Here is a 27,036-nt window from a genome sequence, read left to right as displayed (position 1 = left end):
GCACCCGTGTCCGCACCCGTGTCGGTGCGTGTCGACGCAGGTGCGGCGACCTTGGAGCCGAGTCCGTATGACATAGGTAATCACGGACACACATGACCCCTTGCTTAATGGTATGAATCTTTTCTTGAAGAAAGAATTGTCTAGCGAGGTCTTTTTGTGTGTACGTACCTTTCATGAAGAACCATGCCTCGTTAGCTTTATGGAATTTGGCAATATTTGCACAAATTTTTAACTCTACATTGTTCATAAACCATGCAAGTATTTTTGCATGTTTACTCTCCTAATCCTCAATCTTGGATTGATATTCTTCAATCGCCTTGATTCACGCACCTCCTTCCAAAGCCTTTTCTTGATCTCCTTCCATTTTGATAAGTTAAAGTTGAGGTTTCGGAACGGTGCCCATCACATAACCCCAAAACTTTTTGCCTTTGAGGTTGTTCTCCATAGCGGATGCCCATACTAAATAGTTTGAACCATTTAGCTTGAAAGAAAGATCTATCTTTTGTTCACCCTCCATGGTGATTAAGAGAGAGGAGCAAGAAGAGAGATACAAGAAAATACTAACTTTAACAAGAATCAAGAGCACAACCATGCTCTGGTACCATATAATGAAGTAAGCGGAATTAGATACAGAGAATGCTAAAGCATACCCAATGTCCTATAAAGGACAACCAACTCAGTTAACTGGGCCCTGTTAGGGCCAGTTGCCCAGCCAACCATAGGTTTAGGTTAGCCGAGGCTTTAGCAAATAAAGATTTTATAAAAAAAAATCTTTTACATGTATATACGTTTTGTTTTGTTTTCTCGTTATGACAGCGTGCCAGCCCCAACCGACCAGTGGGCTGGGCTGGGACTGGACTGTTCCAGGTTCAGTCCAGCCGACTGAATCGACTGGAGCCAAATATATATGTGTGTGTGTGTGCGTGCGTGTATTATAATATTTTCCACATCAACAGTGGTCCAACACCAATCTGGACAGTTGTCTGGTACTGGACAGCAGACTGTCCTGTCCCAACCAACTGTCCAGGCTGGGACTGGACAGTCGTCAGTCCTGTCTCGAACCAAAAAACCTCCATAAATTCAAATTTTTCGCATTAACTGAATATACACATATTTTTTTTTTCATAGATCTGGTTTTGTTTTAAGAACCACAGCCCCATGTCCACCTGTCCATAAATATCCATATGTCCAGGGGACAGATTTATCCAGAACGGACAACATGGACAGATGCTCAAATCTGGCCAGATCTGCCCATCATCACGGTGGCCAGATCTACCCGCAAAAAGCATGGGACAAAACTGTCCAGATCTGTCAAAAGTGTCCATACAAGGAAAGAATATATATATATATATATATATATATATATATACATAAACATACATGCTTCTATATGTATATATATATATATATGAATGAGGGAAAACATAAAAACATGTAGAAAATCATAGAAAAACGAATATTACATATTCTAAGCCTTCCTACGTTGATTCCCAAGGATTAAACCATGAAAATCAAGATAGAATCCATGGTTCCTCATAAAAATATTGCCTAAAGCTTATTTAGGCTCTTTTTCTCATCCGAGACAAGAGAAAGACCTGTATCATGAAGAAAAACGACGGTAGATATTGAAAAACATGGGTAGATAGCTGAAAAAGATCAAATATCCTCATCTTCTTCCCCCTTTTGCCTCTCTTTTCCTCACTTTCTATCTCTTCCTCTTTTTTTTCCTTCTCTTTCACTTTTCTCTCTCTTTTTGAAGTCTTTTTATAGGCCTTATAGGAGAGGACGCCCCCCATCTCTAGCCCATCTAAAAGGGCTGGAGAGAGAGAACTCTCATGAAAATAAAATTCTTTTATATGAGTTTTCCAAAAATTTTAAAACTCTTCAAGTTTGACTTTTTGAAATTTTGTTAAAAAAGAACTCTTAGTCTCTCAAATCCTCTTGAACTCTTCCATAGATGTTTAAAGGCTCTTTCAAGAGTCCTAAACAAACCCCAAAATAAATTTTGTTTGAATTTAAAGGTTAAAAACAAAACTTTTTCTCACGTTTCGATTGGCTCGTTTAGACCTAGAAAATAAGACCTGGGTCAAACCTGGACTCAAAAACATCGATCTAAAATCGAGGCTCAAACGATTTTTCTCCTAGACTTAGCCAAATTTTCGAAAAAATCTCAAAATGGCTAAGCGTGAAAATACGCGATATTACAGCATGAATCAATGCAATATGCATGAATAACTTTTTAAGTTAAATTATCAGAATTGCTTTCACATGCATGTCTCTATTTCATAGATAAATTTAATTTTCACTTTCTTACAAACCGGCGGATACTAAAAAACGGGCAAAGTTCTCGAGGTCCAAGTCAAATCCCAATCGTAGCTTAACACACAATTTGTATTTTAATTACTTGGTTGTACATTTGTTCATCGATCGATATTAGGAATCTACACCATCAATCGGAATATTAGAAATTTTCACCTAATGTCGAGACATCAAGAAAATCCACATCCATTGACACCACTTTCTTAGTATACCAATAACTACAACTGAGTCAACAACAACACCCTCAGGCAAAGTCGCTGAAGTTTCTTACAACTATGGCTGAGAACACGAACCATACATCGGGTTCTTGAGGACAACAAATATACACGGTGTTTAGTATCCTCACGGTCCCCCATGACCGTCATCCAAGGTTCCCATCCTTTCAGAGGAATACCAGGGAAGAAAATTATTACATTATTTGCCTCTTTTACCATCTTAATTAATTAAAAGTTTTTCACACAAGAACAGTCATGTAAATCCACATACAATGTAATTATTTCAAAATCAAATTTTTCAACAAAATCATTGTAATGAAAATTACAATTTAACATTTCATAAGCAACACACGCTCATGGCCTAAAACGGCCCATAAGTGATTCAGACATTACCACAATCAGATACCATAACATTCATAAATAGTCAACTTTTCATGTTCATAACACAATTCATGGTACAATCATGGTAATTTAATGAATGCATATTGAACCATGTATAATAGTATTATCATACTGTCAGAGAAGTCAAAACAGTTAAAAATTCACAGATTGAATAATTGTCCATGATATATTTTTGATGCGAACTCTATCAAAATCGCAGACATGCATATATATATATATATATATCTTTCTGTTGTAAGTGTTGTCAAGTTCACAAACAACTATATATATATATATATATATACTCTCAAGATCGCAGGCATATATATATGTTGCGAACACTGTAAATATTGCAGACAGCTATATATGCATGTGTTGAGATCATTAACAAAAATTGCAGACAGTAGTATATATATATATGCTGTGAATATTATCAAAATCGCAAACATATACATATATATCTATGCTGCAAACTCTAACCAGGTTGCAGACAGATATACATATGTATGTGCTGAGAAACTTAACCAAGATTTCAGACATATATACGTTCATGCTGCAAACAAAAATCCAGATTTGGAGACACATATATATCAGTGTTGTGATCACTAACAAGATCGCAGACACACATATATATGTATGTTGCATCCACTATCAAAATTGCAGACTGATATATATATATATATATATATATATATATATATATATATATATATATATATATATATATATATATATATATATATATATATATATAAAGGCTACGAACACAGTCCAGACATATATATCAGGGCTGCTAACACGATAAAAAACGCATACTGATATGTATGTATTAAAGCAATGAAACAGTCTAGATTTACAGACTGATATACATATGTATCAGCGCTGCAAACTCAATCGAAAATGCAGACTGATATATATGTGTTAAAGTTGCAAAATAGTCCAGATTTGCATAACGATATACATATATATCAGCGCTGCAAACTCAATAAAAAACGCGGACTGATATATATGTATTAAGCTGCGAAAATAAACCAGATTTGCAGACTGATATACATATATATCAGCGCTGCAAACTCAATAAAAAATGCGGACTGATATATATGTATTAAGCTGCGAAAATAAACCAGATTTGCAGACTGATATACAGATTTTATATATATATATATATATATATATGGGTTGCGAACAAAATCAAAATTGTAGGTTGATATATATATTTATATATATACTGTGAATCTTGTTCAAGAATGCAGAAAAATACAGGTTTACACATGCAGAAACAACCGCAGATTACATACAGGAAGTTTCAGGCATGTTCATGATCAAATAACAAGTTTATGCATGCTTAAAATTTTAGGATCAAGAACGCAGAAAATAACATAAGCATGCAGAAAATTGTAGACTTTTATATCTATCCAGAAGGGTAGGAAAAACAGTCATATACATATTTTCAAGACTGCAGAAAATCACAGACTTGTATATATGTTCAGAAACGCAGAAAAAAAAACAGGTTTGCACACACATACACACACATATATATATATGTGTGCGTGTGTGTGTGTGTTGTGTAGCTTGTTCAAGAACAGGAAAACACAGGCATATATATATATATGCTGCATTTTCTATTCAAGAACAGGAAAACGCAGATTCGAGTTCTCTTAACCCCATGCAATTCGGCTCATGCCAAAATCCTCGTTCTATCAGAAAAGAGAAGAACCCATACCTTTTTCTTGCAGAGTTACAAAAAAATAGAAGGTGGAGAAGGAAAATCGTTGGAGGAAGTGACACCCTTCTCTCTCTCTCTCTTTTTCTCTCTCACTCACGGTTCAGCCTGTCTCCCTCTCTCCCCTTTTTTTTCTCTCTCTCCCCCTCTCTTGTTCAGCCCTCTCCTTTATCTCAAAAGTTGATTTTGAGAGAGAGCGGCTGATGGGATTTTATAACACATACGGACTCCCCATAGAGGGGACGTCCCCTAGTGTTTTAGAATTAGAAGAGTTCTATTAAAACAGAAACTCTTCTAATTCTCACCTCTTTATATATATCCATCTATATATATATTGAAATATATCTTAGTTAAATAATTAGTTTTTTTTAAATAAATTAGATTACCATAGCATACATGGATTATGGATCTTGGCAATGGGTTCAAGATCCATATCACTAATGGATTATAGATCTTGGCATCAGGTCCAAGATCCATACCATAAATAGATCATGGATCTTGGCATCGGGTCCAAGATTCATACCATAAATGGATCATGGATCTTGGCATTAGGTCCAAGATCCATATCATAAATGGATCATGGATCTTGGAAATGGGTCCAAGATCCATATCAAAATCCGCTTGATGCCTGCAACTATATACATATTATATCGATTTCAATAAAAATATATTTTTTAATAAAATTTACATTTATTAAATTTTAAACCTGAGGAAAATTTGCGAGATATTACACTTATGATCTTTCAAATCTAAAACGATTATATATACGCTTATGATTTGGAAAATCTGGAAATACCTATATGCATGATTATGTTCTTTTAAATAAAAATTGATTATATACATGCTTATGATTTGGAAAAATCTGGAAATGACTATAATGCATACTTATGATCTTTCAAATCTGATATGACTATATGCATGCTTATGATTTGTAAAATCTGGAACATGCTTGCGATCTTTCAAATCTGAAATGACTATAGGGATGCTTATGATTTGTAAAATCTGAAAATTTCTATATGCATGCCTATGATCCTTCAAATTTGAAATGATTATATGCATGCTTATAATTTGAAAAATCTGAAAATACTTATATGCAGGCTTATGATCTTTCAAATCTGAAACTTATGATTGCTCAAATCTGAAAATGATTATATGCATGTTTATGACTTTGTAAAATCTGAAATGATTATATGCATGTTTATGATGTACAAAATCTGAAATGATTACATGATGCTTATGATGTCATATAATCTAGAATAATGATATGCATACTCAGTTTTGAAATCTGGAATAATGATATGCATAATTATGATTTTCGAAATCTGGAATAGATGTAGGCATACTTATGATTTTAGAAAATCTGAAATGCATGTGTATGCATTTTGATCTAGAAATGTACGGGTAGGCACATCAATGTTCAAATGCCTATAGGGATTTTTCAAATATGCCTATATTGATTATAGACATGCCTATGTTAATTTTTAGTAAATTCTTGAAAATCTGGATATATTACGAAATCAGATTTTCTATAAGTAATGTGATATGGATGAGCACTTAAAAATCATATTCGAAGAATGATAATTATGCCATATTCATGTGCACTAAAATTTACATGTGAAAGAAATATTATACCATGTGTATGATAAATATCTGATTTTAGTATCATGCTTGGAATGAATGTATATTAAGCATGTTGACTATATGCGGATTTGAAATTGAATAATGTCTATGATATCGAGTATGATCTTATATGTTATCATGATATGTTAAACACCGCACGATGATATTACATGTTGATTCATAGTTCTATAAGGCACAAAATGTATGTTTGCACTATTTGATTGCTCATATTGGAGCTTGTGTGGTGCCTTGATATTATATGAATGTATGACATGTGATTTAATTGTACATTGCAATGCTTAAAAGCAAGGTTTTAAAACCCGTGACTCGGAACTCGACTCGTTCTTTATTGACTCGTGACTCGGTGGGTCAACTCGGTGGGTCAACTCAGACCGGGTTTTGTTAACTTTTGATTTTAAAAGAAAAACAATATATAATTTGTCTGAAACCATGTTTTTGAGTAAACATAGTCTCCAAATGTCTGTAAGAATATAAAAACAACTGCAAAGAGCTATAGAGGTTTGCTTGAATAATTGAATTTGATATCTATACAAGCACTTTGACTAATTCATGACTTGAATTAGATGATGTGGTCACCATGAGTTCAGTCTGCTGCTACCTAAGGTTCCTAAAATGGCCAATCATATATGCTAGCTTGTTTTAAAAGTTTTAATTCCCTCTCTAACAAATCCATAAATGTAAAATAGGGATATATGTGCATATTGAAAGTTTACAGAATGCCCAATATCAACATAAATAAGCAATTTTCTCATGTATGAAAACTATGCAGGAAATATATTAATGGCACAACTATAAAAAGACTACTAATATTTGAATCTGTACAATACTTGTTCACATAACAAATGGATGATGAAACCTAAATGTGACTTCCCATAGGCACATTTGACCCTCCATATATAGTGACAATCATTTTTTTAAAATATTTTGCTAGAATAAGTTGATAGCACAGGGTGAACAGTAGTTCGAACAACATGGCAATTTTATTCTATAGATTTAAATGATTTTTTATCTTTAAATGATTTTTATTTTCTTTTTTATACAAAATCTGGGGGTAACCCTTGTTAAAATATATGTACTTATATATTTCAAAACTGTAATTTGAAACTCAAAAAACAAATTTCAAACATCCCAGAACTCGCCCGAGTCAAGCCGAGTCAGCCCGAGTCAAGCCCGAGTTTTGGCAAACCGAGTTTGCCTTGCCGGGTTGACTCGTTGGAGGGTCGAGCCGAGTCAACGAGTTGACTCGACGAGTTTTAAAACCCTGGTTAAAAGCACCAGAGCACACTGAATGGATCAGAAATATATCAAAATAATGGATCTATCTAGAATGGGTAGTGAGTGTGTGACCTATTGAAATTAGGCACACTTGGTGAAATGTAAACCCTATAATAAAAATGTCATATTAACCCATTCGGATCTACGGTCTACTTTGAAGAGGGTAGGTGGTACAATCCTGAGTGACCCCGTTATTAAAATGTTAAGTATTGTTGAATCGCGACTCACTTGGTCTCTAGTCCTCAGAAGGTAGGAGGCCTGAAACTACCGAATTTTATCCTAGGTGGTAGATTCCCACGACTACAGTCGTTAGTATAGGATGCATCCTAGTTTGTATAATGCCTATGCAAGGATTTCTTCCGGTCATTGACCACTCGCATTTGGTTTTCGATTCAGTTAGACACTCAGGAAAGATAAAATACATAGCATAATAAACACTTGATGTTTATCTCTTCTGTCTCGAGTAGTTCCACGAGTACCCGTTGGAACGAGTAATAACGAGAAACAAAGACCTTATACAAAGATCAGTTTCCTTTCTGCTAAACTAAAAACATGTCTTAATAATGCAAACAGAAACGCACAAGTTTTTATTTTCAATTTTAATTTTTTGGTGATTAAAGTTCGACCTGCACGGAAAATACACTTCTAATGGTGATGTCACCAATTTTTAACAATCCTTCCTCTAAAACCCAACTCCGATTAGACAATGCTCAACTCAAACATTAAAGAAATTCAACCACACAATATTTCAAGAAATAGCTTCACAAATCCAAATTCTTTAAAAAAAAAAACAGATTTCAAATATGGTGCAAACATAATCCAATTCTAACAAATCCAAGAAGCAAATAACAACATCCACAACACAATTTTAACAAAGCAATCAGGTTCTAGCCAAACTGATGGAGACGGAAGTTGGCCGATTCAAGCAACAAACACGCTCCTTCAATTCCAACGGTCACAAGTGCAGTCTAAAACTGCCACCAGCAAACACACGCAGCACTATGGGTCATGAACAGCAGCGATGGTACACTCGAATAGCTGCAATAACGCACGCCCAATGCTTCACAAACGAGCTTGAAGCAAACAAGCTTCCAAGCTTCAAGTTTCCAATGACAGCAAGGTTCACATGGTTCAACAACTTCTCAAAACGCAACAAGGGTTCAAGGTGCAACAATGGAATTCTCAAACAGAAGTAGCAAGGATCGACCACCTTCACACGACTAGGGTTTCACCAAGAGAAAACCAACCTCTCTTTTTCCATTTTTTTTTCAGAGGTTCAAAGATGACAAAAGAACTGCACCAACGTTCCTGAAGAGGGGGTTTAATAATCATTTAACCTCAGCCCTTTCTAAGGTTCTAAAGATAGAACTATGAGTTTTAATCAGCTCTACTTTAGAGAGGGCTTCTCAAATCTCTAGGCTCTTTCAAATGGGGCCATAAAGCCATCCAACGGTTCTCTAGAAGCCTCCTTTACTCATACACGACTTTTTTTAAAAGGCTCTACAATGAAGATCCAGATCTACATTGGCCCAATAAATGTGTTCTCCCACAAGTGGCCAATAAAGATCCAAAATCAGAATTTTGGATCCCTCTCAAGATCCAAGCTTGGAAATTGGATCTTTTTCAAAAGAATGGACCAAAGGTCCAGATCCATAGCTGGATCAATAAAATTCAAAAACTACCCTCTTTTCCAATACACCCTCTAGCACCCAAAGTTAAGCGTAACGGATACCCAGATTATCCAGATTTGTAGAATCTGGCACCTATAAAAAAATAAAACAAAACAAAATACAAATATTTTTTAGTGATTTCAAAGTCACAAAAAAATGGAACCACATATCAAAATGAATTTTCTGAGATGGATGAAACAAAAATCTCAGAAAATTAAATCACATAAAATCACCAAAATTCCCCTAAGATCCATTTGGACCCAAACGGGTCGAATTAGGCTTGGATCTTCTGGGGTAAGACTTCCTGGGGCGGGTCTTCAAAGATGGATCGCTCTCCTACTCCTTGCTAATATCCAAATGCTCTGCATCAGATAGGTTCTTTAGTTTATCGTCATATACATTGTGTATGATATACATTTGTTATGCAGTTATGCATTGTTTTGTTTGCTTTATTAGTACAATTTACTTCTTTTCTACTTGACTTGTTTGATTGTTTCATATTTTCTAATTCACTTAGCAGAAATTTAATTGTGTTGTGTTATTTTTTATTGATTAGGATTTAGGAATTGCAGTTGTAAATTGTTAATTGATTTCTTGAATTAATTTATACATGATAAATTGATAATTGTATTTATTTTATTAATTTTAACTGTTAAATATAAAAATATAACTGCATTATATATATACCCTCCCCGCACCCTCACACACAAGTTTTTTGAAAGTGTCGCATCGCCGCACCTGCACTTATGTGACATAGGTACTACTATAACTTGTGAAACACTACTATAACAAACTAACAACAAAACAAAGGTTTACTATTAAAGAGTCATGTTAGATAACAAACAAAAGAAAAAGTTTCGAGTAAACAAACTACAACAATCACATAATACACAAATAAAATCTCGTACATGGCATGTGACATATATAAGGAGAGTTTCTCTTCTCTTATGCAAATATTAGTGTTGAACAATCAAAGGTGAAAAACCTTAAGGACACTCAAAATCTGAGAGGAAATATGACTGTTTATGGCCAACATATTTTAATTATTATTCGCCATCAACAATCATTTATACAATCATTTATAATGGTCAAGGGGTAGCAAAATTAGCCATTCATAGAAACAAGAAGCTTGGCATTATGATTGGTAAATGAACCGAGCTGCTCGTGAGTTGGCTCAGTTCAGCTCATTACCAGCTCCTTTGAGGTTCATAAAACTGGCTCATTGAGCCATAGCCAAGCCAATTTCATTACATTTGAATCAAAATCGTACATGGCTACTCAGCTCAACTCAGTTGATATAAGCTTCTTAAGGGTGTAAATATACATGGGTGTAAATGTCAATGAAAAATGCTGTAGAGTAAAATGGCTGAGGTGGGTCCTGTTCATGGGAAGGTAGGGAGATCAAACCTCCATATTAAAAGTCCAAAAAATATTTATTGTTCAAGCTCAGATCAAACTCATGACCAAGTGAGTGTCGTTAGCAAGTTCAAGCTCATGAGATACCAAGTGAGTGTGGCTAGCAAGCTTAAGCTCATGGCCGCAGCTAGCTCAGCCTTTGACATAAGGGAATGGCTCTGTTAGCTCCCTAGCCAAGTCACAACCATAGATGTAAATGAGTTGAAAGTGGGTGGGATGAATAACTTTTGTGCAAGTCGAATCCAGTATGTACAATGAAACCAAATTCATACTTTATGCATTTTATCTCCCATAACAATTAAGAAGAATCATGAACAGCCTCAAAATCGCGATTGATTCCTTTTTCAACACCAGCTGCAGCTGCATGGACCCTTCCTAGATGACAAAAATGACTCACAAAAAGAAGAATCCTAGAACCAAATAGAAGGTAGCTACCCAACTCTTGGCAGAGACACAGTTGACTGCATTTGATCTTTGTAGACACACCACCCATCGAATTTAAACAACCTAAAGGAGAATGAGTAATATATTTCATTGAATGTGCTTTTTGCCCTGTTGTATCTTTTTAAAAGAAAAACCTTTAGCAAATTATTTATCAACATATCCATTTGTTGGCTTGATAAGCAATGTCAAACGAAAATGTTGATCCATAGCAGCATTTCTCAATGGTGTTGCAGAGTGTTTGCTACCACATAAAGAGAAAATGAAAAAAAAAAGTCACAATACACAAGATAATAAAGATAAGAAAGGAATGGAAGATATCAAAGAAATAGAGATGGGGATATCATAAAGCACCAAAAGTTTTCAATCTCGCTAAATATTTCAAACTTAATATGGCAATCTCTGTGAACGTAAAAATAGTACAGGCCAAGTAGCTTTATCACTCACAATAGACTAGTACATAAAAGTGTACAAAGTCAATCCAAAAAAAAGGCATAAATATCCCTATGTTTCAATAATATCTACAATGCATGCATTTCACTTCATGCAGCAAGTGTTTCAGGGTACCTTGGCAGTGACAAACCATCTCTGTCTTCTCTTGGGATATCAGAACGACTACTCTGACAATTTACATGATTGGTTAGTGAAAACAACATAAACATAAAAAACAATAACAACAACAACAACAATAATAATAACCTTAAGTATCAGCCTACAAGCGGCATAAATAAATCCTGGCACTTTGGCAACAGGAAACAAGAACCTAACCCAAGAAATGTATAAGCTTTTTATGCAATTGTTGCTTAGTTGTCAAAAGTGGTGCCTAGGCGCCGCCTAGGCAAGCTAGGCACAGGGCCACCGCCTATGCTTATGGGTCTAGGTGGTAGGGTCCTGTTTTTTTACCTACGCCGAAGGGATATGGTTGTCATTTTTTTTGTCTCCTTTCTTTCTTTTTTTATTTTTCTTCTTCCTCTCGCCCCAAAAATTTGCATTTTTGTTCCCTCATTTTCTTAATCTTCTTTTGCTTTTCTTTTTTACCTTCTTATTTTTTTATTTTTTTATTTTTTCTTCTTCCTCCTCCTTTCACCCCTCCGCCTTCCCTTTTTCTTCCTCCTTTCACCCCTCCGCCTTCTCTTTTTCTTCCTCTTCCTCTTCTTCTTCTTCTTCCTTTTTTCCCCTTTTTTCTTCTTTTTCTTTTTTCCTATTTTTTTTTTCTTCTTCCTCCTCCTCTAGCCCCTACACTCTCTTCTTTTTTTTACCCCTCCCTTTTTTTCCTTCTTCTTTTTTTTTGTTTACATGTATGCATGTGTTTTTCACACGCATATATATAATCAGTTTTTTCAGTTATCTATATATATGAGAACAGGGTTCATCCTGTCCCTTTTTTTTTATTTACGTCACCGTTAAAACCCTTCAAATATCAAAGTTTGAGGTTTTATGCTCAATTTGAACCATTAGATGTGATTATCAATACTTATTTATTGAGGAACAAGCTTTGTTTCAAATTGATTTGATGTAGAAATATGAACATTTTATCATGAAATTTTAGTATGATATCAACTGATGATTTTTTTACCTCTTTAAAATACACATCTGAGCATAATGATGCTTAATCAATTACATGTTTTCTATTCAACAACAATCATAAATGCATCTAACAGTTTAGACCAAGCATAAAACATCTAAGAATTATGATTTTTGGAGGATCCTAACTGTTACGGGCAAGATAATCCTCTCTCTCTCTCTCTCTCTCTCTCTCTCTCTCTCTCTCTCTCTATATATATATATATATATATATATATATATATATATATATATATATATATATATATATAGAGAGAGAGAGAGAGAGAGAGAGAGAGATAGATAGAGAGAGAGAGAGATTATATATATATATAGATAGATAGATAGATATAGATATATATATAGATAGATAGATAGATATATATATATATAGAGAGAGAGAGAGAGATAGATAGATAGATAGATAGATAGAGTAATCGGATGGTGTGCCCCAAGTTTTGGTGTATGTTCAATATTATACAATTTCATGAATTTTGTGACATGTTACACTGAATTACACACTCCATTCATAGTTACAAATACAATTATATGTTTGTTACTAAATTTATCTATTTATTGTAATATTTTTGTTTTTCTTGATATTTTATTTTTTTTGTTCCGCCTAAGCCTCGACTAGTCCTTTTAGGGGTCTTTCGCCTAGGCTCCGACTAGCGCTTTTGACAACTAAGAATTGTTGAATGAACGATATTGCCCAAAAGAAGTTTCCACAGTGGTGTTATTGTCATTGAGAATATAATGAATGCATGAGGATAATGTTGTTATTTCATATTCACTGAGCATTTATTGTAGTTTCATGCTGGCAAGGGCATATTCATTTTAAATTACGAACAAAACACGTTATTCTACCTCATTAAATGTGTTTTCAGAATTTACCATGCCAACATATACCCATAAACCCATAAAAACCTGACCGGATCGGTATATAAAACCAAATCTAATTGGGTTTTGCTATTTAAAATCAAACCCAACCTGAATATATAATTGGATGCAAAATTTCATACCAAACCCAATCGAATGGGTTCGGGTCAGTCGGATATCCAACCCAAACCCATACCATTGACATCCCTAATTCCAATATAATATGGATACAGATATCTCAAGGAATTCATGCTTTCTCCAAAATCCCTTTGTTTTCTTTTGATTCACAAACTGATGAGAGACAAAAGAAAATTTTGAATATTCTAAAAGAAAAACCTTATAGAACCTACAATTAAGTATAGAATATAAATTATGCAGATAGAAATATTCTAGCCACCAAAAATCTATAACAGGAAGATTACTTGATGCGAACTTCTTAGTTAAACTTCAGCAGAACAAGAATAATAAAGTGTGCCTAGCACCATGAACAAGATCAAGAGAAATGCAAGTGCATGACTATTTTTTTAATGTGACAATTTTGGTAAAAACAGAGCATAACCAGTCCATTCTTCATCCCAGTCACTAGCATGGACTTTGAGCAAAAACAATTTAACAAATTGTTATAATTTCTTGCTGAAAACAGAAAGGCTAATGTGCATCACCAACCAATGGCTTTCATGGATTTGGTGTCTTCTTGATGATGCCATGCACATAGGGATCCACATTGAGACAATGGCCTTCATGATTTGCAAACTCTTATGATCGAATCACATTCAACAAATTTATCACAATGTCACTTTCCATTATCTCTGCCTCATATTGCTTCAGAAGCTCGCTGGCTTCCCATAAAGTTTCATACTAGTGCCGATTTTCATGATTTCCTTTTTAAACTCAATGTTGATTCTTCTTCCTTTGTGGGCTAGAGGAAGGCACACATTTTGTCACATACGCTACTCGTGTGCACACATGCATGCAGACTCATACATACATATATGGAGATAGAAGGTTCAGCATCGATGAGATTCCAAATTGCTTTTCACAAACTTCATATATATATATATGGAGTGTGTGGTAGCTGCGCAACCCTTAGGTGGGCAGCTACCTGCTGTGATGGACGGCCACAAAAAAAATGCAGAAAAACTCAATAAAAGCGAGTTTTTCTGCCTTTTTGGCTTTAGACGGTCAGAAATCTGTCATTAAAGGCCCCAGCAGGAAAACTGGGCATTTAGTGACAGATTTCTGACCGTCGCTAAAGGTCTCAGTTTCCGCTGGGACCTTTACCGGCAGTCATAAACCGCCGCTAAAGCCAAAAAAAAGGCAGAAAAGCGAGTTTTTCCACGCTTTTTGCTCTGGCCGTCAGTAGAGTCTCGCTAGCTACCACCTTTTCTATATATGTATATGTACCCATATATAGGGTTAATATTTGGTGTTGTTGAAGGCAGAGAATCATTGAGCTGGAAATCATATGTTTAAGCTTTATCAACTCAATCTAACCACATAGATGTGTTCATCATGGTTTGTTGCTGAGGATCAAACCTTGGATTGTATTATTTCAATATAAAAATATGATTTTTGAGCCATGAAATTTTAGTGCATTGTGGGACGTTGATTTTTGAAGCCCTTAAAAAACCAGCTTACACGTCACTATCACATGTTCAAAACTCATTCTCTACCAAACAAACCTTGTAGATCACATCCATAAGGTCAGATCTACAAACAAAATCCAAAAAGTATGAAAAGAAAGTGTTTTAGACTCAGTAGTTCTATGCCTTCAATAGCACCAAATATTAACCCATATATATATATATATATATATATATATATGAAAGAGAGAGAGAGATCATAATGGATGAGATTCTATATTACTTCTCATAAACTCTTCTTTGCAATGGGAACAAAAAACCCGCACCTTCCCTTTCTTCATAGGCTGAGCTCCAAAACCACGTTTATCCCCTGAAGTCGAGCATATAAAAGAATTTGAGTATTTAGAATAGCAAATGCACAGACGGATCTTTTCCTGCCCAGGACTCCAAATGAAAATCGTATTTCCTTTAAACAGTTGCTTTGCCTATAAAACAAATTAGTGCACCCTTAGGCATCAAATTCAATGACAATGATCAAGGAAAAGAAAACAAATAGTCATTCAAACAATGTGTTTTCACTGGTTACATTACAGATTTACAGGTTTTCATGAGAAAGCTGCTTCAGCATAATCAAAATCTACAAAATACAACTGCAATTTTTGTGGAAAGCTGCTATAGCATAATCAAGAATTCAACATTTACAAAGAACAATTCTCTTAAAAAAAACATTTATAAAGAACAATTACAGGTTAAAAGAACAAATCACTATACCAAGTCTTCAGGTTAATTGCTGTGAAATTATACGAAAGATTGATAAGGAATTATAGGCATTGGTCACTGACAACAAAAAATACAACTATTCAGAGGGATTAACATGGTAATGGCCAAGAAGTACATGTAACATCATTAGTTCCAAATCATTTCAAAAAAAACTAGATCCGATGCAAGGCTGCGAGGAACAAGAACAACCCAAACCTCCTAGTTTATGGAAAGGAGTGGTTTGGCATCTCGCATGACTCTAAATCTGTTCCATTTGGGTATCTTGTAAACCATCCTCATCTATCAGATTCGCCTTTCTATCTCTTCTCTTGCGTTCACAAGATACCCACATGGAATTAGATAACCCAAATGCCTCCAAATATCAGCTGGAAACAACTGGTAATCCCAATACAATAAATAAATAAATACAGATATAGAAGATAAAATTCCCCGTTAAACAAAATAATACTAAACCCGCCATCAACACAGAACATAACAAAAAGGGTAAGTGGACTGACGCATATTTCCCCATGCTTACAATAGATTGCGCCAAAAACCAAGTGCACACACACACACAAAGCAATAATTCGTGTTGAAACGTGGCACCATTAGTAATCAAGGGTACCTACAACGATTATCAAAGCAATTTAGGCCACTTTTTGGCTAAAAATTTATTGGGTTTCCTTGGTTCTGCCTGGAGAGAGAGAGAGAGAGCAATAATTCGTGTCGAAGCGTGGCGTCATAAGTAATCAAGGGTGTCTACGACGATTATCAGAGAAACTCAGGGCACTTTCTTGGCCTAAAATTCCCTATAATTTAGGACGAGAGGAAGGAAAATCAATTTACAAATACGTCAAGGAAGTCGGATTTCAGGTGAGGAAACGAGAAAGAATACCTGAGCGAGAAGATGGCGTTCCATGGCGGAAAAACGGTCGAGCAATGGAGTGAAGGAACTCGAACAGGCTTTAATTCTATCCTCCCGGCATTGAAACGTGATTGCATAAACACCCTCCATCTTTTCATCTTATGACGAAACAATGCCAAACGGTTCTGATTCGATTCGGGTCCCGCGATCTGCACCGTGCGTTGGACTCTTGCGTCTTCTAGTTGGGTCCCACGTGTTTTTTCAGAGCCGTTGATGCCTTAGATGAACGGCGTCTAAGGTTTGTAAAATGAACGGCTGAAAATTAGTTTCTATGTACGATATTAGGGATGTCGTTCATTGCGTGGATGAACGGCATCAGAGCGAGCTATAGAGATCAAAGTCAGAGCACACTCTAACCTGATAAGTAATCTTTTATAACAAATCATAATCCTTTGAAAAGAAATTTGCATATCTGAACTTATTGATCCTTACGCAATTATATGAACTTTACGGGAAGTATGACAAGAATAAATTTATTTATTTTATCTTTAACATGTAAAAGACATGATTTTAATACGGATAATGACATTACTGTATGGTAAAAATGAAGCCTTGCTTCAAAATTCTTTACAAATTTTGAAATCTGCCCTATGTTAAAAATCACAAATGACCTACTTCTTTAGGACCTTTTTAGTCTTCACAGCAGTGAACCTCTTGAGGTCCGCACAATAAGTAGCACTCTTGGTATCGCAGACTCGTTAAAATCTAGATTTGAACATTTTTTTTGTGAACCTTACAACCTTCACATAACTAAATTTGCCAACCTCGTGTAACTGAAACCTAAGTAACTTCGCATATACTATACTAATTTTACATATATAGTACAGCAATCAGGAGATATCGTGTGAACCTCCTTTTGATAACTAATCTTCAAGGAGATCCGAAAATATACGGTGATTTCTGCACAAGTTTGGAATGCAGATTTTTGTACATCTGCATGCTTGTTAAATCCTATGTAGTCATTTATTTTATTTTATTTTATTTTATTTTAATAGTTTGTTTCTGAAAATAACCCTAACCTTGTTTCCTTTATAACTCCCAACATTTTCTCTCTCCCCTTGTGATGATTAGGGACGCACACTAGCCGAGCTCGAGCTCAAGCTGAGCATGGCATGGCTCATGAAAAAAAATTGGTTGAGCTGAAAACTTTTATTTTAAAAATGTTTTTAAACTTTTTAAAATTTGTGTTAAATGTTTTTTTGAAAGAGAGGAAAACAGTGAGATTTGAACTCATGTTACTTCCAAAGATGAACAATGAATTATATATTAGGAAAAGACCATAAATTTGGCTAAGTCTGAGAGAAAAATCGTTTGAACCTCGATTTTAGATTGATGTTTTTTAGTCTAGGTTTGACCCAGGTCTCATCAACTAGGTCTGACCCAGGTCTCATCAACTAGGTCTAAACGAGTCAATCGAAATGTGAGAAAAAAGTTTTATTTTGGACATTTGAATTTGAGCGAAATTCAGGTTATTTTTTGGTGAAATTCATAATTTGATATTCATGTAATATGTCCTTGGATGTGTCTTGGAATTATGAGCGCAACGTTGTTTTACTTTTCTTAATTTGAGCTACGGTTGGCCTGAAAATCGTAATTTTTCAAAAAAATAGCAGCTTATTAAAATGAATTCGAAGCTAGATCGAACTGGATCCAAGGCCTAGGATCTGGATCTTTATGGATTTGGGTTCTATTTAGGTCCTACTCTAATCTGGATTTAATCCATATCTTGGTCCATTTTTATTTTGGGTATGGGTTTGGATCTGAGATCCAGATCCAGATCTAAATCCAAGCCCAATGTTTTCCCAGCTTTAAATTCAATACAAAACCTTTAATTTGGGGCTTATTTATGTTAAGAAATCTCCCTTATTAATTTGGTAAATTTTGAAAAATTTAGGGAATTTATTTATAATTTAATATTAAATAAATAAATAACTAATTAATCAATTTAATTCAATTCCAAAATTTTACTTTTGATAGTTGATTAGGACTCTTTATGGAGCCATGTCTAGGCTTAGTGGTTTTAAGAAAGACTTCTAAAAACATAAAACTTGGAAAAGTCAACATTCAAAAGAGTTTAAAAAAATTAGGAAACAAAGGGAGAGAGAGAGTTCCATCTTTTGAAAACTCTCTTAGAGAGGGCTGGAGAAAAAGGGAGGGGCGACCTCCCCTATGGGGGCCTATAAAAAGACTTCAAAAAGAGAGAGAAAAGAGAAACAAAAAGAAAAAATGAAAGGGGAGAGAGAAAGTGAGGAAAAGAGAGGTAAAAGGGAGAAGAAGATGAAGATATTTAAACTTTTTCAGCCATCCATCCACGTTTTTCAACATCTACTATTGTTTTTCTTCATTTTATATACAAGGTACGGGTCTTTCTCTTGTCTCGGATGAGAAAAAGAGCCTAGATAAGCTTTAGGCAATATTTTTATGAGGAACCATGGATTTTATCTTGATTTTTCATGGTTTAATCCATGGGAATCGATGTAGGAAGGTTAGATTATGTGAGATTTATATTCTTACGATTTTTCTGCATGTTTTTATGTTTTCCCAATATATATATATATATATATATATATATATATATATATATATATATATATATATATATGTGTGTGTGTGTGTTTGCCTTGTATGGACACTTTGGATATGTTTGGACAGTTTTGTTCCATGCTTTTAGCGGGCAGATCAGGACAGATAGTAGTGATAGGCAGATCTGGTCAGATTTGAGCTCTTGTATATGTTGTCTATTTTGTTCATCCTGAGCAAATCTGTCTCCTGAACAAGTATTATGTATGGACAGGTGGACACGGGACTTTTGTTTTTATAACTAAACCAGATCTATCTAAATAAATTATGTGCATATTCAGTTCATATAGAAGATATGGATTTTTGGTGGTTTTTGGTTTGGGACAGGATGGACAGTTGTCCAGTCCCAACCTGCACAGTTGGTTGTGCTCTCCAGTCCGAGACAGTTGTCCAGAATTGTGTTGGACCACTGTTCAAGTAAAAAAATATTAATAACATACGCAGATCTCTCTCTATATATATATAATGTGAGGGTTTCAGTAAGTTCAGTCAGGCAGCTCAGTCCCAGTTGAGTCCTGCCAGAAAGAAAAAAAAAAGAGATATATAACACTTTCTTTGATGTCGTGGGGCAGTTGGCCCAAGCCGACTGAGTCGGCTGGGTTAGGACTGACCCAGCCGACAGCCTGCTGAGTGCAACCGACTGTTGCACTTCAAGAAAAAAAGGGTTTTCAACAAACATTATATATATATATATATATTTATTTATTTATTTATTTATTTATTTATTTATTTACGTTAGACCTTAGCCAACCCATAGTCGGTTGGGCTTATAAATGTTGTTGACCAAGAGTCATGCAAAATCAAGCAAATAAGACACAAAAATGAGCATAGAGACATATGTAAGCTTGGTACCACAAAGGAGTTCTGTAAAACAAGGACAACGGAGCACAACCATGCATTTTATTTATATGAATGCACATTCAAATTTCTTAATCTAGACAATAAAGCAAGAAAAATAGTGTAAGTGCAAATTAACAAATCTAAATCACTGTGGTTACACAATCAATAAGAAATCCAAGTTGAAAATTAAAATCCAATATAACACAAGGAAAATATAAAATAAACATTCAAGAGTATAAAAAGAAATAGATAAAGTAATCTTTATAACAAATCATAATCCTTTGAAAAGAAATTTGCATATCTGAACTTATTGATCCTTACGCAAATATATGAATTTTAGGGGAAGTATGACAAGAATAATTTTATCTATTTTATCTTTAACATATAAAAGACGTGATTTTAATACGGATAATGACATTACTGTATGGTAAAAATGAAGCCTTTTTCAAAATGCTTTACAATTTTTGAAATCTGCCCTATGTTAAAAATCACAAATGACCTACTTCTTTAAGACCTTTTTAGTCTTCACAGCAATGAACCTCTTGAGGTCTGCACAATATGTAAGTACACACTCTTGGTATCGCAGACTCGTTAAAATCTAGATTTGAACATTTTTTTTGTGAACCTTACGAACTTCACATAACTAACTTTGCCAACCTCGTGTAACTGAAACCTAAGTAACTCCACATATACTATACTAATTTTACATATATAGTACAACAATCACGAGATATTGTGTGAACCTCCTTTTGACAACTAATCTTCAAGGAGATCCGAAAATATATGGTGATTTCTGCAGATTTTTGTACATCTGCATGCTTGTTAAATCCTATATAGTCATTTATTTTATTTTATTTTATTATTTTGTTTCTAAAAATAACCCTAACCCTTTTTCCTTTATAACTCCCAACATTTTCTCTCTCCCCTTGTGATGATTAGGGATGCACACGAGCTGAGCTCGAGCTCGAGCTGAGCATGGCATGGCTCATGAAAAAAATTTGGTTGAGCTGAAAACTTTTATTTTAAAAATGTTTTTAAACTTTTTAAAAATTGTGTTAAATGTTTTTTTGAAAGAGAGGAAAATAGTGAGGTTTGAACTCATGTTACTTCCAAAGATGACCAATGAATTATATATTAGGAAAAGACCATTCTTTGTGTTAACATTATCAACAAAATATGTACATATATAAATATATTTCTTTTATAACTATGTGAGCCGAGCTTAATCGTGATGACTGAGCTTATTCGAGTTGGATTGCCTATTCAAGCTCGGATCATTTACGTCTATCAAGCCCGGACCTGTGCTCAAGCTCGGCTCATTTAGTTTTTTGAACAAGTTTGAGCCGATCCTGAGCTAGCTCGACTCGTTGTGCAACTCTAGAGGTGATTCTCGTAAAAAAAATTGGTTGCATTTCGACGAGGTTGCATTATCCTTCTCATCGACTTTCTAAGATAGGTCAAAAGGTGAGTTCCATACAAACAATATATATTGTTTTATTTCAAACTTGTTTCTTTTTTTATAGATATGAACATTTAATAGACTTGTGTACTTTTCTTCTTTGGTTGTTGTGGATTTTTTTGTATGTTTTCATGTATTTTGTTTAATAGTTGCCATAGGATTTACCGTTTAGGTATATATATATTGTAGATTATTTATGTTTGTTTGTTTGTCCTTTAGTTAATATTTGATGTTTTTATGTTAGTGTAATGGAGCTAGGGTTGACTGTACACAAGCAATGATTATGAGTTAGGGGTCATTGTGGGTAGTTGCTTTTCAGAGTGGTTATTGTAAGTAGGTAAATTAATTGAATTTATGGAGTTTATATAAATAATCTTTTTTTACATGTTATATTTATTAAATAATGTTATGTTGTATGGTTGGTATAAGTAGTTAATGATGGCCTCTCGAAGGGTTAAAATATACTAACATAACACTGATCACCCTAATTTGAGATATATAATGGTCTCCAAAAATAATAGCTATAAGAAATTTATTGCTTTCATGTTTTGTAAAACCGAATATTTGGAAGAGTCAATGATCATCCAGTATAGTTGTTATACAAAATTAAATGTTTAACATATATGAATAAATATCTTGGACTATGATGATATAGAATTAATGTTATTTAGTGATGATGTTTACTTAGTTGCTCGCAAATTTAAAGAAGAAGTTGTTGCTTTCGGAGTTAAACACAAAATAGTTGAAAATGATGTACAAGATGTAGTTGATAAATTGAATGGTAGAAATATTGTGAAGAATGTGCATCTATCTCGTGCACCATCTATCGAGCTTAGTCCTTTGGCAAACATTTAATTGTCTCAAACAACGAATGATATTGATGTCTCAAATATTGAGCAATGCACGCAGTTGCTCAAACTGACTAAGGATATAGATATTCGACATGTAGGCAATAAAGAACTTTCATGAACAATTGATGTTGTACATGATCAAAGGATCACTACGGATGATGTATAACCATGTGGGCAAACCAGTATCATCGATCTTCATCGCAACAATGTAGATGACATTCAGCCTTCCAAAAAAAATGATAAAGTCAGGTACAAGTTGTTGGACTTTATAATTTATCTTTGAGATGTAGGCATGATGATAGATGTTATATTTTTATGGTTAATTTTGAAAGTTGAAAATGCATGAATGTTGCATGTATAGAAGCAAAAGAAGTAATAGATACGATGAATTATGATTTTGTTTGTGAAACGAAACAATCAATTGGTGGTAGCAGCGATGATATAGATAGTGAAAAATTAGATGACATCGATGATGATCATTATATCATATTTGCTAAGTCAAACTAAAAAACTATAGGAGGATCAAGACTGATAATATGAGACAAATAATGGTGGGTGAAAATGATGCACAAATAGCAATTGAAAAGTCAAACCCTTGATATGTTGTATAAGTTATATAAGCATTTGTTGGGCAGTAAAATTGTTTTATGTTTTTACACTAATGAGACGTGGTTGAATTCTTATACAATGAATAACAAATAAAAATCAATGAAACATATGCATCTCAGTTAAATAACGTGTTGCGTAACAAAAAACTTAATTATTGTGAAGATTTTCAATGGCTAACAATAGGCTCAAGCGATCAAGAAATTAATTTCGACAGAAGGTTTAACGATTTTAAGCATTTTTTAAGTTTTTGAAAGATCATGTGATCAACAATAACTATAAAGCAAAATTAATAAAGAGTAGCAATAACATAGTCACTATTATATGCTTGAGAAAAAACCTATAGACTATGGTTGATTGCCCATGGAAGATTCATTATACAAAAGTTCATGGAGCAGCGTTCTTTCAAGTGAAGAAGTATGAAAGTGAGCATAAATATGGTGGATTATTGGGCAACCATATAGTGAATTTCAAGTGTTATTCACAAACACATGCATAATAACCCCAAGATGACTCCAGGAGAAATCATGAATGATATCAGTCGCGATGAAGGTATGGAGGTTACATATAAACAAGCATGTTGTGGATAAGAACGGACAAAAGAGGCACTGTATGGTTCATTCAAAGATTCATTTAGTATACTTTCTACCTATTTTGATAATTTGATAAAGGCTAATTGAGAATCGCTAAGGTACATTCAGATTGATCGAAAAGATTGATTAAGTACCTATTATTATCCTGTTGTCCATGCATCAATGAGTTTTTTAAAGGATGTCTTACAATTCTTATGGAAGAAGGCACATTTCTAACTCAAAGATGCATGGGTATATTGTTACCGGGTTATGGTATTGATCCTTATAGTGAGATATTTTCAGTAGCATTTGCAATTGTAAATAAGGAGTTGAAGGATTCATGGGTGTGGTTTTTAGAGCATGTGAATAAATAGTTCACTAACTTAGACAAATATAAAAAGGATTATAATTTACAGTTATCTCATATAGGCATGAATATATGAAGTATAATGTCTCTCACACATATCACACATAACCTGTATGTTATGTTGGATATTACATAAAGAACTTGACGAAGAATATTTTTAAGAAATTTGGTTTACCACTCAGTGCATTTTAGTATATTACAACTTGAGCAACCACAAAACAATAACACACTTATTTTTTTCAATAAATCTGGGACCAAGACTTAAGCGCATACAATTATGTCATCACTGACCTGAAAAGGAATATTGGTCTAACAATCACTTTTTAGCAAAAAGATATATGTGCTTAAGGTCTATTATAGTACAAATCTTCAATTTATGGATTTTCATCATATGTGACATGACCCTAATTCTTCTTATTGATATGTTTTGTCTTATGTTGATGAAATTTTTTGAGAAAAAAAAGAATAACGTGAAGAATATGTGAGACATTGTAGTACTTGAGGTCAAAGATGTAACACCCCAAAATTTATAACGTAAAAAATTTAGGAAAAATTTTAAAATTTTCTTTGTTGGTCTAAAGCACAGTGGAAAATGTTTGATTGGCCTAAGTTAGCAAACCACAGGAGGGTTACAGGTGTGTTGTGAACCACGTAGGTTTGGATCCAATTTCCCCCATAGGGCTTAGAACTAGATCTAACAATGAGGATTCTATTCTGAATCCCAACCCCTTCTATTTTTTTATAAATAAATCAGAGCAATTTAAATGCTCGTAAATAAAACAAGGCAAATTTGAGCAAAAAATAAATATCATTCTAAAATAAATGTGATGCAAGGTTTAGACAAAACAAGCTTATCAAAACATCCAAAAAATAAAGCCTAGAAGCCTTCCATAATCCTTGCCTCACATCCTAACCTATGTTGTTGAGCAAGTCATTCCTCACATGTAATCCCTTTAAATGGTTAGACTCGTGAAGTATATACACAAAAAATTGCAAGGAACTATATAACATTAAAACAAATATCACCTTTCAGATATTATCAGTTTGGTAAATATGGAAACCATGCAATATGTATACTTATCTTTCTGATATGTTCAGGCATGTTTTCAATACACGTTTGCATGATATTCAAGGTCTTTGTTTCTCTTGACTTGAAAGCTCCCTCAAGTAAGTTGGGAATACATAGATATCATAACATAACAGAATACTTTGAATGCTTATTATGCTATTGTAGTTTATTGCCCGAAGGTCTAACTACCCGGGAGTCCAAGCGAACGGCCAGTGGTCGGGATATAGCTCCCGCATGATACTAGAACACAAAATTTAGGTTTCATCATGTACTAATTGCAATAGTTAAGGACCTATCACCTAAGACACATCAATAGTCCAACCTCCTAACCTCTGAGTGATTGGAGATCAACTGGGATGCCTTGCTCCCATAAAATATTAAGAAGATACATGAACCTATCATATGTCACTTCAGGCATGTACCACCTACCCTCTTCATGGTAACAAATGATCATAATGGGTTATGGGGGTTGTTTATCTCATAACCCATCTATTTGTTGTGGTGCTTTGAACAATTTGAGCATCACGCCAATGACAACATATTAAACGTTTATTAGATGTGCATGTTTTTATCAAATAATATGTGTATCCTTTGCACTCATAGAGGTTCTTATTAACTCAAGCTCGTTCGAGAGATATCACTCGTACGAAAAAGCATATGCTACACCCCGTAATTTAAGACATTAGTCTTGGTTTCTTGAACCACAAGCTCTTATACGAGCCAAGAACATACATCATATGCATACTTAAATTTCACATGCAAAAACAACATAGCATAGCCATAGCTAATATTTCATTGCATCATGTATACATAGCCCGATTTTTGTTCCAAAAGTTAATACACATGGCCAACAAAGTATTTTTGGAAAATATAGTCAAAACTGGATTCATCAAGTTAATAATATCCATCCAATGATAACCAACCCTTACCCAGGCACAAACTATCATAAACCCACAATCAAGGTTGAAGGAGGTGCATATCGAGCTTAAGAGTCAACTCTCCTAACTCAGGAGTTGACTCACAAAATCATGGGACTGACTCTTATGCAGAAAAGTTGATTCCCTAGATACAGGGGTTGAGTGTCTCTTCAAAAGAGTTGACTCTCCCTTCAATAGAGTCAAAACACAACAAACAGGGGTAGACACTTTCTAGAAGAGTCGACTCACAAAGTTAAAAGGGGTTGACTTCTGACAATCTCCATGTAAAAGATCCTGAGAGTCGATTCTTCAAAACAGAGGGTCAACCCTCGGGTCCAGCTTAAAGAGACTAAGAAGTAGTAGGGGTTGACTCTCAGAAATAGAGGTCGACCCTCATGTTTTTTTTTAATCCATAACACACCGTAGGCAAAGCAGGTTATATGTTCCCCCCCCGAACAGGGCAGTTAGCTACATCTCATGATCAGGGGTCCCAAAGAGCACCACGTATGTAAGCATGTGCGTCTCGTATCCCCATGTTTGTCAGCATTAATTAGCATTGGAGTTTGATAAGATTGCAAAGACTTAAGTACCCTCTCCTCCATTGGTGCAAAAAAAATGACGGTTCTTGAAAAGGAGTGGTTGTAAAGACTTAAGTGCCCCGAAGATGATTATTTAAGACCCAGTCTCTGCACTGCAGGATTATCCGAGAAAGAAATCTCCCCTAGAGGAGGCCATGAACATCAACCCTCTCACTCTCTCTCTCCCTTCTATTTTTGCTTCTGTGCACATCCATTAGAAGATCATACATTGCTCCATCAAGCACCGACTGACCTATACATTGACTCTTGTGAAACCTGATTCAGAGTTTTTACCCTTACAGAAGGAGGGTTTGGGGGCTCCTCCCAGCGTGGGTATCATCATTCAACTAAATGAGTTGTAGATCCTGATTCAGAGTTTTTACCCTTACAAGAGAGGGGTAAAACCT

General features: G+C 34.5%; 1 protein-coding gene across 3 annotated transcripts in view; it reads right to left on the bottom strand.

The window, feature by feature from the left end:
• Positions 1-16,841, bottom strand: part of LOC149833230 (Tetratricopeptide repeat (TPR)-like superfamily protein) — a 147,627-nt gene extending 130,786 nt beyond the window's left edge. For all 3 annotated transcript variants that reach the window (XM_090015003.1, XM_090015004.1, XM_090015005.1), the window contains exons 1-3: positions 16,761-16,841; positions 15,433-15,591; positions 11,649-11,701 (exon numbers count right to left, since the gene is read on the bottom strand). In XM_090015003.1, coding sequence (XP_089871129.1) covers positions 11,649-11,701; positions 15,433-15,591; positions 16,761-16,784 — 236 coding nt within the window. In that variant the 5' untranslated portion in view covers positions 16,785-16,841. The remainder of the gene's footprint in view (positions 1-11,648; positions 11,702-15,432; positions 15,592-16,760) is intronic.
• Between the last annotated feature and the right edge of the window lie 10,195 nt (positions 16,842-27,036).

The sequence above is a fragment of the Nuphar pumila genome, chromosome 7 (assembly GCF_984573655.1).
Source record: "Nuphar pumila chromosome 7, dmNupPumi1.hap1.1, whole genome shotgun sequence".
Classification (NCBI taxonomy): Eukaryota; Viridiplantae; Streptophyta; class Magnoliopsida; order Nymphaeales; family Nymphaeaceae; genus Nuphar; species Nuphar pumila.
This window is presented reverse-complemented; position numbering and strand designations above follow the sequence as displayed.